Genomic DNA, 15786 nt, shown 5'->3' with positions numbered 1-15786 from the left:
GCTTCTAGCTGCACAAGCCTGCCCCCGTTGTCACTTGCTGATCACCGAAGGACTTGAGTCATGGACATGAGTCATGAAAAGAGAAGGAGGTAGTGTTGATTATCCAAGGAAAGAGCCTATTCATGATAGAGTTTTACATGAAGATGCCATTGAAGATCAGTGACTACATGATGCTTGACCAAGGCATGGCCTGGAACCAATGGCAGGGAGGTCCAAGACAATTGGGTGGCCATCTATCAAAGCATAGGTCCCAGCAGGTCATCCACCTGAAGGTGTCTGGGTCATGGTTCATCCTCCATCCTCACAACGGATCCGCCATTGGTCACTCAACACAAGGATGAGGAAGGATGTTCCCCTCACCAGCTAAAGAATCTTACTTGCACCGTGTTCAGCTGGTAGGCCAAGAACAGGAACCAGGGTGTACCCGTCACTGTTCCAAGTGGCTACGAAGAGGCAACTGTATGAGTTGAGTATGGCATGTGGACCAGTGCAACTTGACCACCTGAAAAAGAGGTGTGGCCATCTCGCTGCAAAGGTACTATTGCTCTAGCAACACCCCAAGCACACACTCTAAGCTATATAGTAGAGAGTGACTGGAAACTAGTATTATCTGTATTAGTTATATCTTAAAAACTGTTTGCCACTTCAAAATAACTATCATATTAAATTAATCATTTCATCTAATCAAAGTTAGATAATTCTTCCTAAAGTGTGAGCTTTTTCATGTATATTCTTAATCAAAACTGTATCTATAGTGTTGATAAATCTCTATTTTCAAATGGCAAAAGAATAAATATTTTGTGAATGATCTTGTGTATGAAGATTTATTTCAATGTCCTATTAAAATGGTTTCACTGTTGTAGATAAGCATTGCGATTAACAGCATTTTATGCACATTTCAAGAAATTATTTTAAAATTTTCAGGTGGATTTTGTCATTGATGGTCAGAGAGAGGAAATCACAGAAAAATGTATTCTTTCAATGACAACAGAGGAATTATATTTAGAGCAAGAAAAAGTAAGTGAATAATATCAGTTAAATGTTTTGATAAACCTAGAAAAATATTTCAAAGACAGTGAGAGCTATCATCTGTATGTGAATATAAAACTGATTTCAATCCCTGCATATAACTAAAACAGGTGGTATTTTAAATAATCTACTACTTACTGATTTGATACAAGGCATTTTTAAATACTCATTTCCCATGTACAGATGGTGAGTTCATATTTCCTAACCTCAAAATGTACTACTGTGGTTTTCTGTTAAAGAAAGCAGTGAACATAAGAACATAAGAATGGCCATACTGGGTCAGACCAAAGGTCTGTACAACCCAGTACCCTGTCTGCCAACAGTGGCCAATGCCAGGTGTCCCAGAGGGAGTGAACTGAACAGGTACTGATCAAGTGAACTCTCTCCTGCCATCCATCTCCACCCTCTGTCAAACAAAGGCTAGGGACACCATTCCTTACCCATACTGGCTCATAGCCAGGGCTCGACAAATCACTGAATCTACTCACCCATGGCGAGTAGATTTCAGCCGGTCGCCCTATTCACCGACCGCGCACGCATGCGCAATGTGGGGCTGGCGAGTAGGTTTCGCTGCTGTTTGTCAAGCCCTGCTAATAGCCATTAATGGACTTAACTTCCATGAATTTATCTAGTTCTCTTTTGAATCCTGTTATAGTCCTAGCCTTCATAACCTCCTCAGGCAAGGAGTTCTACAGATTGATTATGTGCTGTATGAAGAAAAACTTCCTTTTATTTGTTTTAAACCTGCTGCCCATTAGTTTCATTTGGTGGCCTCTCGTTCTTATATTATGGGAACAAGTAAATAATTTTTCCTTATTCACTTTCTCCACACCACTCATGATTTTATATACCTCTATCATATCCCCCCTTAGTCTCCTCTTTTCCAAGCTGAAAAGTCCTAGTCTCTTTAATCTCTCCTCATATGGGACCTATTCCAAACCCCTAATCATTTTAGTTGCCCTTCTCTGAACCTTTTCTAATGCCAGTATATCTTTTTGGATATGAGGAGACTACATCAGTATGCAGTATTCCAGATGTGGGCGTACCATGGATTTATATAAGGGGCATTAAGATATTCTCCGTCTTATTCTCTATCCCTTTTTTAATAATTCCTAACATCCTGTTTGCTTTTTTGACTGCTGCTGCACACTGCGTGGATGTCTTCAGAGAACTATCCACGATGACTCCAAGATCTCTTTCCTGATTAGTTGTAGCTAAATTAGCCCCCATCGTATTATATGTATAGTTGGGGTAATTTTTTCCAATGTGCATTAGTTTACATTAACTTTCATTTGCCAATTTATTGCCCAATCACTTAGTTTTTTGAGATCTTTTTGAAGTTCTTCACAGTCTGCTTTGGTCTTAACTACCTTGAGCGGTTTAGTTTCGTCTGCAAACTTCTCCATCTCACTGTTTACCCATTTCTCCAGATCATTTATGAATAAGTTGAATAGGATTATTCCTAGGACTGACCCTTGGGGAACACTACTAGTTACCCCTCTGCATTCTGAAAATTTACCATTTATTCCTCCCCTTTGTTTCCTGTCTTTTAACCAGTTCTCAGTCCACAAAAGGATCTTCCCTCTTATCCCATGACAACTTAATTTACGTAAGAGCCTTTGGTGAGGGACCTTGTCAAAATCTTTCTGGAAATCTAAGTACACTATATCTACTGGATCCCCCTTGTCCACATGTTTGTTGACCCATTCAAAGAACTCTAATAGATTAGTAAGACATGATTTCCCTTTAGAGAAACCATGTTGACTTTTGCCCAATAAATTATGTTCTTCCCTGTGTCTGACAATTTTATTCTTTTCTATTGTTTCAACTAATTTGCTCGGTACTGACATCAGACTTACTGGTCTGTAATTGCCGGGATCGCCTCTAAAGCCCTTTTCAAATATTGGAGTTACATTAGCTATCTTCCAGTCATTGGATACAGACGCTGATTTAATGGATAGGTTACATAGTTAGTAGTTCTGCAATTTCACATTTGAGTTCTTTCAGAACTCTTGGGTGGAATGCCATCTAGTCCCGGTGACTTGTTATTGTTAAGTTTATCAGTTAATTCTAAAACCTCGTCTCATGACACTTCCATCTGTGACAAGTCCTCAGATTTGTCACTTATAAAGGACGGGTCACATTTGGGAATCTCCCTTACATCCTCAGCCATGAAGACTGAAGCAAAGAATTAATTTAGTTTCTCTGCAATGACTTTATCGTCTTTAAGTGCTTCTTTTGTATCTTGATCGTCCAGGGGTCCCACTGGTTGTTTACCCGGCATCCTGCTTCTGATGTACTTAAAAAACATTTTTTTATTGCCTTTTGAGTTTTTGGCTAGCTGTTCGTCAAACTCCTTTTTTGCTTTTCTTATTACATTTTTACACTTAATTTGGCAGTGTTTATGCTCCTTTCTATTTACCTCACTAGGATTTGACTTACACTTTTTAAAAGCTGTCTTTTTATCTCTCACTGCTTCTTTTACTTGGTTGTTAAGCCACGGTGGCTCTTTTTTAGTTCTTCTACTATGTTTTTTAATTTGGGAGTATACATTTAAGTTGGGCCTCTATTATGGTGTCTTTGAAAAGTGTCCATGCAGCTTGCAGGGATTTTACTTTAGTCACTCTACCTTTTAATTTCTGTTTAACTAACCTCCTCATTTTTGCATAGTTCCCCTTTTTTAAATTAAATGCCACAGTGTTGGGCTGCTGAGGTGTTCTTCCCACCATAGTAATGTTAAATGTTATTATATTATGGTCACTATTTCCAAAGGGTCCTTTTATAGTTACCTCTTGGACCAGATCCTGCGCACCACTTGGGACTAAATCGAGAATTGCCTCTCCCCTTGTGGGTTTCTGTACCAGCTGCTCCAAGAAGCAGTCATTTAAGGTATCAAGAAATTTTGTCTTTTTATCTCGTCCTGCAGTGACATGTACCCAGTCAATATGGGGATAGTTGAAATCCCCCACTATTATTGAGTTCTTTATTTTGATAGCCTCTCTAATGTCCCTTAGCATTTCATAGTCACTATTACTGTCCTGGTTAGGTGGTTGATAATAGATCCCTACTGTTATATTCTTATTAGAGCAGGGAATTACTATCCATAGAGATTCTATGGAACATGTTGATTCATTTAAGATTTTTACTTCATTTGAGTCTAAATTTTCTTTCACATATAGTGCCACTCCCCAACCCGCATGACCTGTTCTGTCCTTCTGATATATTTTGTACCCCGGAATGATTGTGTCCCATTGATTGTCCTCACTCCACCAGGTTTTTGTGATGCCTATTATATCAGTATCGCCCTTTAACACGAGACATTCTAATTCACCCATCTTATTTTTTAGACTTCTAGCATTTGTGTACAAGCACTTTAAAAACTTCTCTCTGTTTATTTGTCTGCCCTTTTCTGATGTATGATTCTTTTTCTGTGAATGTTTTTCGTCTAATCTGGCCCATACTTTATCCTCTTCCTCCTGACTAAAACCTAGAGAATCTCTATCAATAGACTGTCCTCTAAGAGATGTCTGTGTTCAATTCGCATGCTCCTCTGCACCCATCGGCTTTCCCCCATCTCTTAGTTTAAAAACTGCTCTGTGACCTTTTTAAGGTTAAGTGCCAGCAGCCTGGATCCACTTTGGTTTAGGTGGAGCCCATCCTTCATGTATAGGCTCCCCCTATCCCAAAAGTTTCCCCAGTTCCTTATAAATCTAAACCCCTCCTCCCTTCACCATTGTCTCATCCGCCCATTGAGACTCTGAAGCTCTGTTTGCCTACCTGGCCCTGTGTATGGAACTGGAAGCATTTCTGAGAATGCCACCATAGAGATCCTGGATTTCAGTCTCTTTCCAAGCAGTCTAAATTTGGCCTTCAGGACATCTTTGCTACCCTTCCCTATGTCATTGGTACCTATATGTACCATGGCCACTGGCTCCTCCCCAGCACTACACCTAAGTCTATCTAGATGCCTTGAGAGATCTGCAACCTTCGCACCAGGCAGGCAAGTCACCATACAGTTCTCCCGGTCATTGCAAACCCAGCTAGCTACATTTCTAATGATCAAATCTCCCATTACTAACACCTGCCTTTTCCTAATGACTGGAGAGGTAACCTCAGTGTGAGAGGATACCCCAACATCTGGAAGGAGGGTCCTAACTATGGGAAGCTTTCCCTCTGCTCCCGTTAACTGCTCTCCTTCCCTGAGCCTTTCATCCTCCTTAACAGCACAGAGGCTGTCTGACCGGAGGTGGGACAATTCTACAGTGTCCCAGAAAGCCTCATCAGCATACCTCTCTGCCTCCCTCAGCTCCTCCAGTTCAGCCACCCTAGCCTCCAAAGCCCGTACGCAGTTTCTGAAATCCAGGAGCTCCTTGCACTGAATGCACACATGTGCCACCCACCCTTAGGGCAGGTAATCATACATGCTACACTGAGTGCTATAAATAGGATAGCCCCCACTCTGCTGCTGGGCTTCTGCCTGCAGTCTCTCATACAAGCTACCTAAGTTATTGATAGAGTTTCTAGTTAAATCAGGAAGTTTTAATTAAAACCTTTAAAGTAAACTATAAAGAATGGCAAGTGTACCTTGTCCACTTCCCACTCCCCTTCCAAACTCCCTCTCAAAACTCTCTGTTTGCTGCCCCTGTTCACAAAGCTCCCTGTTCACTGACTCACTGCTTTATAAAGCCCTGGCCTTCCTGATAGCTCCACCCCCTGACTAAGGCTCAGCCAATGAACAGAGGCTTCTAGATTTCTAGTGCTATGATATCAAGATGCAAAGGGAATACGCCTGCTTGGCGAGATATTGAGTAAGAATGAATGTTTTAGTCTCCTTTCTGTGGAGTGTGTTTTACCTTTCTGCAAGTTTCTAAGACAGAATTCCCAATGATAGCAGCATGAGTAAATGTTGCAAAGCTCCTGGTTCATTGATATAATGATTTAGGACTCTTCTAAGGTGACAAGCGTTTGGAGAGATGTGCTTGACAGAACACATTTTATTTAAATTTGGATTTTTCTTTTAACATCTGAAACTTCCCTACTAGGACTGACAGAGAGAAAATTAAACCTTAGAAATCTTCCAAAATCAGGGATCTCTAGGACTGTTTATGTATGCAAATAACTTACCTTGGAAAAGTGGAAATCTTATCATTCTCCAAAGATTGCAGATTCATGTAATAACTTATTTGAAATGGCAACCCTTAGAATACTCATCCACATACAATGTCAAGAACGCACAAAGCTTAAGTGCACGGGAGCTTTTCTGTCTAACCATTTTGACTAATGATTACCTTTCTTTATTCAGCAATGTAAATTTGTAGTTTACATATATGCATGGTTCATAAGTGGTACTCTTACGAGATCATACATTTTCCACACATCAGTCATGTTCTTTTTTCCTCTTTTCATCCCTTTTCTTTGTTGAAGTGTCCATAATGGATCCTTTCCCGTTCTTTCTTAGGCTCATTTTCTCTTCTAGATTTTCATATTGATGATGAAATTCTGGCCCTAAGGAAAATCAACAGTTAAAACCCCAGTCAGCTTCACTGTGGCCAGGATTTCACCACAAAATTATTATTTGAAAAATGCTGTTTAAAGTATCTCTCATATGTTTGTATTTCCTTATAGAATAATAGAAGCATAGAATATTAGAACTGGGAGGGACCTCGAGAGGTCATCGAGTCCAGTTCCCTGCCCTCACAGCAGGACCAAGCACTGTCTAGATCATCTCTGATAGATGTCTATCCAACCTGCTCTAAAAGATCTCCAGTGATGGAGATTCCACAACCTCCTTAAGCAATTTATTCCAGTGTTTAACCATGCTGACAGTTAAGAAGTTTTTCCTTCCCATGGTTTCACTTAGTAAAACTTCCTAAAAAACTAATTTAGAACCCCAAAGTGGGACTTGAGTAAGCATGTAGCTATTCTGCACCACAAGCAGGACAGAGGAAGCCACAAGCTGGTTTCTGCTTCCTTCTTCTGCCAGGGTGAAAACAATGTGCATCAGCCCTACTTCTCTTTCTGTCAGCTCCGGTGCACCGGCCAGCATATTGAAAGGGTATAGCCAAAGCTCTGCTAGCCATTCTGTGCCCACCTGCATGGGAGGAGAAGTAGCAGCCAAGTAGTTTCTGTTTTCCTCTATTCCTCACAAATGGCTAGGTAGAGAGCTAAAAATGAACACCCTGCAGCTTTAAATGGATGGTGGGGAGGGAGTATTTGGCTGGATGGCTGGCTGAATAAAGGGCTGGTATGGAGGTGTGGGGATTAAAATAGCTTAAAAGGATCAGTGTGTTCACTGACTCATCCCCTGGGAATGAGAGGCTTATAAGAGGCAGCCCTGTACCTTCACCCTCCCTTTTGCGTGGAGCAGGCTAAGACAGCACCCATCCTCCCTTCCATTTATATGGTAAAGTACCACGCTTGTATGTGAGTAAAATATCAGATTTGGTCTAGAGCTGCCAAGGTCATTATACTAGCCACTCTTTTGTTGAGAAGGAATTTTTTGCTTGCCATCATAGTGGTCTAGGTGGAGTTGCATTGTTTTCCCCTTCTCCACAGTGTGTTCAGGTGGGCTCTGTTTTTGCATGGCATGAAAGGTGGCAAGCTCTATGTCACAACTCAGTATTTAAGGGAAGGGCAGATGTCTAATGTAGGAACTTCACAGGAAAGATATACAGTGACCAGACAAATCGTGTGGGAAATGACTCATTCCATGAGGTGTAACAATTTACTCGAACTAAGGACTTGACAAATATAGTAAAAAGACACCCCCTCCCCACACATACTTGCAAAATTTGAACAATAAGTTGTTTTTCTTAAAAGACATGTGCTACACTGTTACACAACACCAGTACTAAATGGTGGCAGGAATGGGTTTCCTTGGTAAAGAGCAACTTTTGCAGTACACAACATTGGCTGCACCTGACCTGCCACAAATGAACTGTTAATAGTACTTTGCAATAGCTAGAGGGATGGTGGCTAGCAGAGTTGGAGCCAGGGCCTCAGTGCATGGTGACTGAATGGTGAACCTATTATATAAGACATCTTGGAAGCTTGGGTAATTCCTCGGGTGGCTAGAGGATACTAACACACGTGATTCTGCAGCTTTAGCTTGGGGTTGTCTACTCAAGCTGCAGTCTCACCCCATGGCGACAGTGCAGTCATATCTTGGGTTAAGATTTTTTAAAAATCTTTTGTCAATGCATTTTATAATACAGAATTATTTTTACTATTCAAATCAACATTTAAATGAGTTTTCACAGTAGATGAATATTTTATCATCCACCAGAGAGTTTAGACATCTCTTTTTGTATTTGTTTGAATTATGTTGCTACTCTAAAGAAAAACATTAACAACGTTCTTTGTTTTTAGGGGAAAATAGTAGTTTATAATGTGAAGACATAGTGAGCTAATCATAAGATACTGCAGAAACTACTGTAATGCAAAAATAGTAAACCTAGCCCTTTTTGCACAGATTTATGCCATGAAATTGTCAGCATACGCTATAAATGAAAAAAATAATACAAAATTGGTATTAGGCAATTGTGGAGCATGATTTCCATGTAGATTCCTGGATTGCAATAAATAAATAAATAAACACATAAATTAAATAAATAAAATCTTTATTATGTCAGACAGAAAGTTATGATTCTTCTTCGAGTGATAGCTCATGTGCATTCCAATTTAGAAGTGTGAGCGCCACATGCACAGTTGCCGGGAAGATTTTAGCAGGATACCATAGGTCGGCAGGGGAGACTCCTAGAGTGGCACTAGTATTGCTAGGTACATAGCACCCTGCTGACTATTCCCTCTCTCAGTCCCTTCCTACTGCCAGTGGAGGTTGTCAGAGCTAGAGTCTCTTGTTTCGGGCAAGTGTGCTTTCCCTAGTTGCTCTTGTAGTTAGTTTTTCTGAAATATTAAGTAGAGGTTAAATTCCTAGTGATGACTCCGTTTTGGTTCTTCCCCCTCGGGAGTCGGGGCATGCCTTAACTCCCTGGCTTAAAGTGGTGCAGACAATTCATGAAGTTTATGCCTATGAGCGATCCGCACGACTCCTGCCTAAAGTGTTTGGGAGTGACCCATCTAGCAGACAAGTGTAAGATCTGTAAGAACTAGAAGAGACAGAGAGTTCCGCCTCTGAAATCTGTTAATGGAGGTGCCTTTTGATTCCTATCAGACACTGCAGGCTGCAGGACCAGAATCGGGGGCCTCTGTACCCAGTGCGCCTTCGTTGGTGCACAGTGCACTGGCTCCGAGGAAGGAGTTGTATGAGACACCCCAGCACTGTGGGTCACCAAAGCCTACCTCTTGGCACTGATCCCATTCTCCAGTGCAGAAGAAGCAGAGGCAGGAAAGGGGACAGTCCTCTGTTTCTAGAGCTAAGAGGCTTAAAAGGTCACATCCTGAGTTGGAACATCCTTCGAAACAACCTGCTAGTACAGCACCATTGAATCCAGCACATCCGCCAGTCCCGTCGAGTGGATTGCCCATCCCAGGAGAGCCACATGGCAGATGTGGAAATGCCATCCACTTCTGAGACATATGAGGCTGCCCATGACCTGATCGAGCTAATGTCTGGCCAATCAGTGTCCTCCCATGAGTCTCCAGTAATTCCACCAGCACCGTCACTGGTACCAGGGCCAGTGCCTCCAATGTTAAGAAGTTCCCTTTTGCCTCAGCATCATTTACCGAGCTGGGACCATTCACCGTAGCACCGATCTGGTAAGGACTCCTGTACCAGGTGGAGTCCTCCTAGTCAGCACCATTTGTGGAGCTGGGACCAGTGATCTCTCCACTGCTCTTGTGAGGGCTTCCGTACAAGGCAGAGTCCTTCCAGGAGGAACCATTTGATCAGCAGAGATGGTTCCCTTTGGCACCAGTCACGGGAGGGCTTCTGTACAAGGCAGAGTCGCTTCCAGTACAGTGTTGTACCACTCCTCTGTAGTCCCAACATTCCACATCCACATTAGAGTTGGAACTGGAGGGCTACCAGTCCAAGAGGAAATTCTGCTCAGCACAGGTCCCTCTGGAGAGGAAGCAGGATTTAACCCCACACTGGTCTCCTCATTGGCAGGTCTTGCCTCAGTGGCTATTCTAGGCTCCTTGGACCTACCACCAGATGCAAGCTGGGGGTTCCAGGTTGGTCGCTCTGGTCAGCAGGGACCTATGTCCCTATGTCAAGATCCCACTGTAGGGGTGCAGTGGTCTCAGACTACGTCGGGGTTGCAGGTACCTGCTATATAGCTGTTCAGGACACCAGTGTAGTCCTGTTCAGCACTGAGCTCCCAGTCAGGACATGCACCAGCAACCCAGTTCAGGGAGAACAAACAGCACTGGGTTCCAGGGATATCTTTGTGCCCAGTGTCACCTGTTTCACAGCATTCTGGCACTGGTGATCAAGAGCATGTACCCGTGGTACTGGTACCGGTGCCAGAGGTAGAACAGGAAGAAGGGGAGCTGTGGGACCCCTCATACTCATCATCACCTGATGAGGTGGCAGCTGAGGTGGCGACTTTGCTACCTCCTATGACAATAAGGCGCATCAAATCCTATTGAGGCATATGGCCCAGAGTATGGGTCTTCAAATAGAGGTGGTGGTGGAGTATGCAGATCCTATGATGGACATTCTGTCTTGGGGGGAGGGCAACCAGGGTTGCTGTCCCTTTTATCAAGATTATCTCCTTCACCATGAAAACCGTCTGACAGACTCCTGCTTCCATTCCCCCGACTATTACGGGGTGAAGCGACACTACATTGTCTCTTTGAAGGGGCCCAAGTATTTGTATATGCATCCACAACCTCTGGATGCATCTAATGCTAAAGAATGCCAGTATCACCAGGACTCCACTCCTAAGTCCAAGGACTCTGAGAGGTTGGACTTGTTGGGGATGAAAGTGTACTCATTGGGTTACCTCCAGTTTAGGGTGGCTAATCAACAGACAGTGTTGGCCTGCTACAATTTTAATACATGGCTGTCCATGGACAAATTTAAACAGCTACTCCCCTCGGACTCTAGGTCTGATTTTCTGGCTCTCATAGAGGAAGGGAGGGTAATTTCCCAAACCTCCCTTCAGGCAGCTCTGAATGCCGTGGACTCTGTGGTCAGGTCTATGTCAATAGGATACTTATGAGACAGAACTCTTGGCTCCAGGTGTCTGGGATCTCTCCTGAGGTCCAGAGTACCACACAGGACCTTCTTTTAGATGGCTCTGGTTTGTTTGCAGAGCAAACAAATTCTAGGCTCCATAGTCTGAAGGACATCAGGGTGACATTAAAGTCATTGGGCCTTTATATGACTATAGCATAGCAGAGGCATTTCAAACCATCTCTGCACCCCAGTTTCTATCCTCCAGGTTAGAATCAGGAGAAGAATAGAAAGGGTGGTAGGCAAAGTCGCCATCACCCCCAAAATTATCAATGGTAGTAGGAGAGGCAGCACTAAAAACCAGGCCCAATCTTTTAGGCAGTCACCAGGTCCTAGCAAGAATTTTTGAAAGTTTGCCTGAGGGCAAGGTACTTTTCTCCTCTTTGGTTCCTATCCCTATGTTTGGGGTTTGCTTATCCTATTTTTACCATGCCTGGACCCGAGTCACAGCTGACAGGTGAGTTCTAGGCACGATAAAGATGAGATATTCCATTCAGTTTTTATCTACTTCAACTTCCCATTCCCCTGCCCCATCCCTTTTCAGGGACCCCTCTCATGAGCAGCTCCTGTGTCAGGAGGTGCAGATTCTCCTCAAGGTAGGAGCGGTAGAGGAGGTACATCTGCAGTTCAGTGGTATGGGGTCTAGTCCTGTTATTTCCTTATCCTGAAAGCCAAGGGTGGGCTGCATCCCATTTTGGATCTACACAAGTCTAAACAAATACCCCAAGAAATTAAAATTCCATATGGTGTCCTTGGTTTCAATTATCCCTTCACTGGACCCAGGAGACTGGTACACTGCCCTCGATCTGAAGGACACATACTTTCATGTGGCCATAGTTCAGGTTCCTTCATTTCGTGGTGGGAGGTTCCCACTATCAGTTCTGGGTGCTGTCTTTCAGCGTCTCTGCCGCGCCAATGGTTTTTATGAAGTACTTGGGAAGATGGTGGCTTTCTTACATTGCAGAGAGGTTCAGGTCTTCACCTGCCTGGACAACTGGTTGGTCAGGGCTCACATAGAGCTTATCATGGCCACATTCAGTCATCTGGAGCTATTGCTGAACCTTCAGAAGTCAGTCTTGTCACCCACGCAAGGCATAGGGTTTATAGGGGCTGTCTGGTAACCAGGGCGTCCTTCCCCCAATCCCATTTCAGGAGCATGTGCAGACTGATTTGAGGTCTGAGAGCCTATGTGGTTATGACAGCCAGGATTTGCCTTCAGTTGTTGGGGCACATGGCTTTCTGCACCCAGATCATCCCCTTCACCAGGCTTCAGCTCTGCCCCCTACAGATGTGGTTGGCTAGTGTGTACAAGCCATCTCGCCACCATCTGGACAGAGTGTTAAATGTCCCGCTGTCAGTGATAGAGGTTCTTTGTTGGTGGCTGGACCCTCTCCACCTGTGCCAAGACCCTGACTTTGTTTACAGACACCTTAGACTTGGGATGGGGCATGCATCTGGGCGAACTAAAGACTCAGGGTGTCTGATCTTGAGCAGAATGTGTGATGCACATCAATGTAAAGGATCTCAAGCCTGTCCAGTTCACCTGTCTGGCCTTTTTTTGTGAAATAAGGGGGAAGTGTGTCTTGGTTTGCACGGATAACACCACAGCGATGTTTTATATCAACAGACAGGGTGGTGCTCGCTCTATTCTCCTCTGCAAGGAGGTGGTGTAACTCTCAGAGTTGTGCATGTGCAATGAGATGCACCTACTGGCCTCATACCTGCCGGGTTCTCAGAATTCGTTGTTGGACAACCTCAGCTGCTCGTTTTAAATCCACGAGTGGTCCCTCAAGTGGGAGGTTGCACAGTCCTTTTCCAGATGTGGGGTCATCCTCATCTGGACCTCTTTGTTACCAAAGGGAACAGGAAGAGCAGGGCCTTCTGTTCCTACCTGGACAGCAGCAAGGGCTCTTTGGATGACACCTTCCAAATTCACTGAGGGAAAGGCCACATATATGCATTTCTTCCCTTCCCCTTGATCCCCAAATTGCTGGCCAAGGTCCACAAAGACAGAGCAGACCTCATTTCAATAGCACTGGCCTGGCCCAGGCAACATTGGTACACAAGGCTCCATCAGCTCTTGGTAGCACCCCCGATCTCCTTACCCTTTCTCCTGGACTTCTTGTTCCAGAACCACAGCACTTTACTGCACCCCAATCTCCACACTTTACACCTATGGCCTGGAGGCTCCATGGTTGCGTGCGCTGGAGCAGCAATGCTCGGAGGGAGTCAGGGAGTTGTTGTTAGGTAGTAGGAAGCCTTCCACATGGGCTACGTATGTTTCCAAATGGAAGAGGTTTGTCTTGTAGGCTTTACAGAGGGGACACCCAGCTGTTGCAGGCTTTGGTTCCATTTGTTTTGGAGTACTTTGTGGGGCTAAAACAACAGGGGTTGGCCATGTCATCCATTAAGGTGCATCTGGCTGCGATATTATTGTTCCATCCTTGGTGACAGGGGCCATTCAATATTTGTAGATCACTTGTTGAGCAGGTTCCTTAAGGGCTTGGATAGACTTTACCCTCATGTGAGTGACCCGATACCCCAATGGGATTTAAACCTCATTTTGTCACAGTTAATGGCTTCTCCATTTGAGCCATTAGCACCTTGTTCTTTATTGTATTTGTCATTGAAAGTTGTAGTTTTGGGTGGCTATTGCTTCTGCCAGAAGGGTTTTGAAACTAAAAGCATTAATGTTGGAACTTCCTTATACTGTTTTTGTTAAAGATAAGGTTCAATTGAAACCCCATCCGTCATTCCTCCCGAAAGTGATTTCCCAATTTCATGTGTCACTGGACATTTTTCTACCCATGTTTCATCCTAAGCCCCACCTTACCCCCTGGAACAGGTCCCAGTATTCCCTGGATATCAGGCATGCCTTAGCTTTTTACCTAAGCCATTCAGGAGGTCAAATCAGTTGTTTGTTGTAATAGCAGAAAGATTTGTTGCTCATGTCCATTCCAAAACCCTCCCACTTCCCCTCTGTCGGAGTCACTTCTGGCAAGAAAGAACTGAGGGAAGGAGCGGTTGGCAGGGTGCTGTCTACCTAGCCATACTAACACCACTCTAGGGGTCTCCCCTGCTGACCTACGGTATCCAGTGAGGGAACATCTTTTTGGCAACTGTGCATGTGGTGCGTGCACATCTATATTAGAATAGACATGAGCAAAACATCTCGAAGAACACCAGGGTATGTCTACACTGCATGCTTATTTTGAAATAAGCTATTCCGAAATAGTTACAGGGAAGCCTCAAAATTAGTCCGAGGCAGGCTCGCCTAATGTGGACATCCTATCTCTATTTAGAGCCCCAGGAGGCACTGGGGAGGAATAACGTAGAATGTCCACACTGCAGCTATTTTGAAACAGCTATTTCAGAAGAGGAATTATTCCTCGTGGAATGAGGTTTACAGAAGTCAGAAGAAGCTGCCTATTATTTCAATATTATTTCAAAATGATGGAATGGCTGTGTAGCCACTCACATTGTTATTTTGGAATAATGCTAATTATTCCAAAATAACAGTGCAGTGTAGACGCACCCTCAGTTACGAAAAGTAACCATCTTATTTGTAAATTTTGTAACAGTATCAGTAAAAGAACATATAAGTACTGTAAAGATTAAGATACTAAGAAATTAAAAAGTTACTTATAATTGTATAACTGATGTTTATTTCTCCTTTCAGTAATGTGTATATATATATTATTGATACTGTTATTCTCTTCTTTGCTCATTTTTAATTCCTCACCATTTGTACGATTTGCTTTTTTAAAATCCATAATCAACCAATTTAATATACTGTGTATATTGGCCCCAATCCTAAACTCCTTACTTAGGCAAAAATACTAAAATTATCTCTGGAGATTGAACCAGTAGTCCCCTCTGGAGTTAAATACATTTCTGTGGACATATTAATTCTATCTCTACCTGCTAAAAGGTATGCACTGAGTGACAAAACATGTATATCCTCATCCCTTAGTAGAAATGATCCTGAGGGACCAACCAATTTCTTAATTCTAACCACCCAAGACAAAGGGTACGTCTACACTTGTTCCCTAGTTCGAGCTAGGGATGCAAATGTAGGCGACTGAAATTTCTAATGAAACGGGGATTTAAATATCCTGCACTTCATTAGTGCAGGGAATAATTCTGGACACACTGGGTGCAGGTGAAAACAAGCAGAGGATTTATTGGTTCACACAGCTGGTGGAGTACCCATCGGGGTTAACCTGGTGAACACTAACTTAACCAAAACATACATTAGATTATATAGGCAGCAGATGGGCGGAGGGGAAGTGATTTGATAGGTCTAGCGGTGGAAATGAGATGTGCACATAAGCCAATGAACTATGAAGGTTACACAGGATCCCCGCCCATGGCCAATTAAACATATCACTAATACAAATAATTATTCCTAACAAGCTAAATAAGCCAACATAAACAAAGGCATGTTGATGGTCATTTTGTCGGCCAGAAATATAATGCATCTACTGCGGAGGTGGTATTGCTTTGGCGCGATCTTTGGGATCCAAGCTTATTTTCTAGGAATAAAGCAGACAATGAAAAACAATCCTGCACAGTTGTTTGGTTGTTTGGTACCGGCATTATCAAAGTGAGGCCCT

The 15786-nt window shown here is 43.3% G+C and overlaps 1 protein-coding gene across 7 annotated transcripts in view; it reads left to right on the top strand.

The window, feature by feature from the left end:
- The window catches only part of DCDC1 (doublecortin domain containing 1), a 604418-nt gene that overhangs the window by 256639 nt on the left and 331993 nt on the right, over positions 1 to 15786 (top strand). For 6 of the 7 annotated variants that reach the window (XM_075927782.1, XM_075927785.1, XM_075927783.1 and 3 more), the window contains one exon: positions 925 to 1017. The exons of the other annotated variant lie outside the window; for it this stretch is intronic. In XM_075927782.1, the coding sequence (XP_075783897.1) occupies positions 925 to 1017 (93 nt within the window). The remainder of the gene's footprint in view (positions 1 to 924; positions 1018 to 15786) is intronic. 7 annotated transcript variants of the gene reach the window in all.

Source organism: Pelodiscus sinensis, chromosome 4, assembly GCF_049634645.1.
Source record: "Pelodiscus sinensis isolate JC-2024 chromosome 4, ASM4963464v1, whole genome shotgun sequence".
In the NCBI taxonomy this organism is placed as follows: domain Eukaryota; kingdom Metazoa; phylum Chordata; order Testudines; family Trionychidae; genus Pelodiscus; species Pelodiscus sinensis.
The sequence above is the reverse complement of the archived record's forward strand: the minus strand, read 5'-3'. Positions and strand labels throughout refer to the sequence as shown.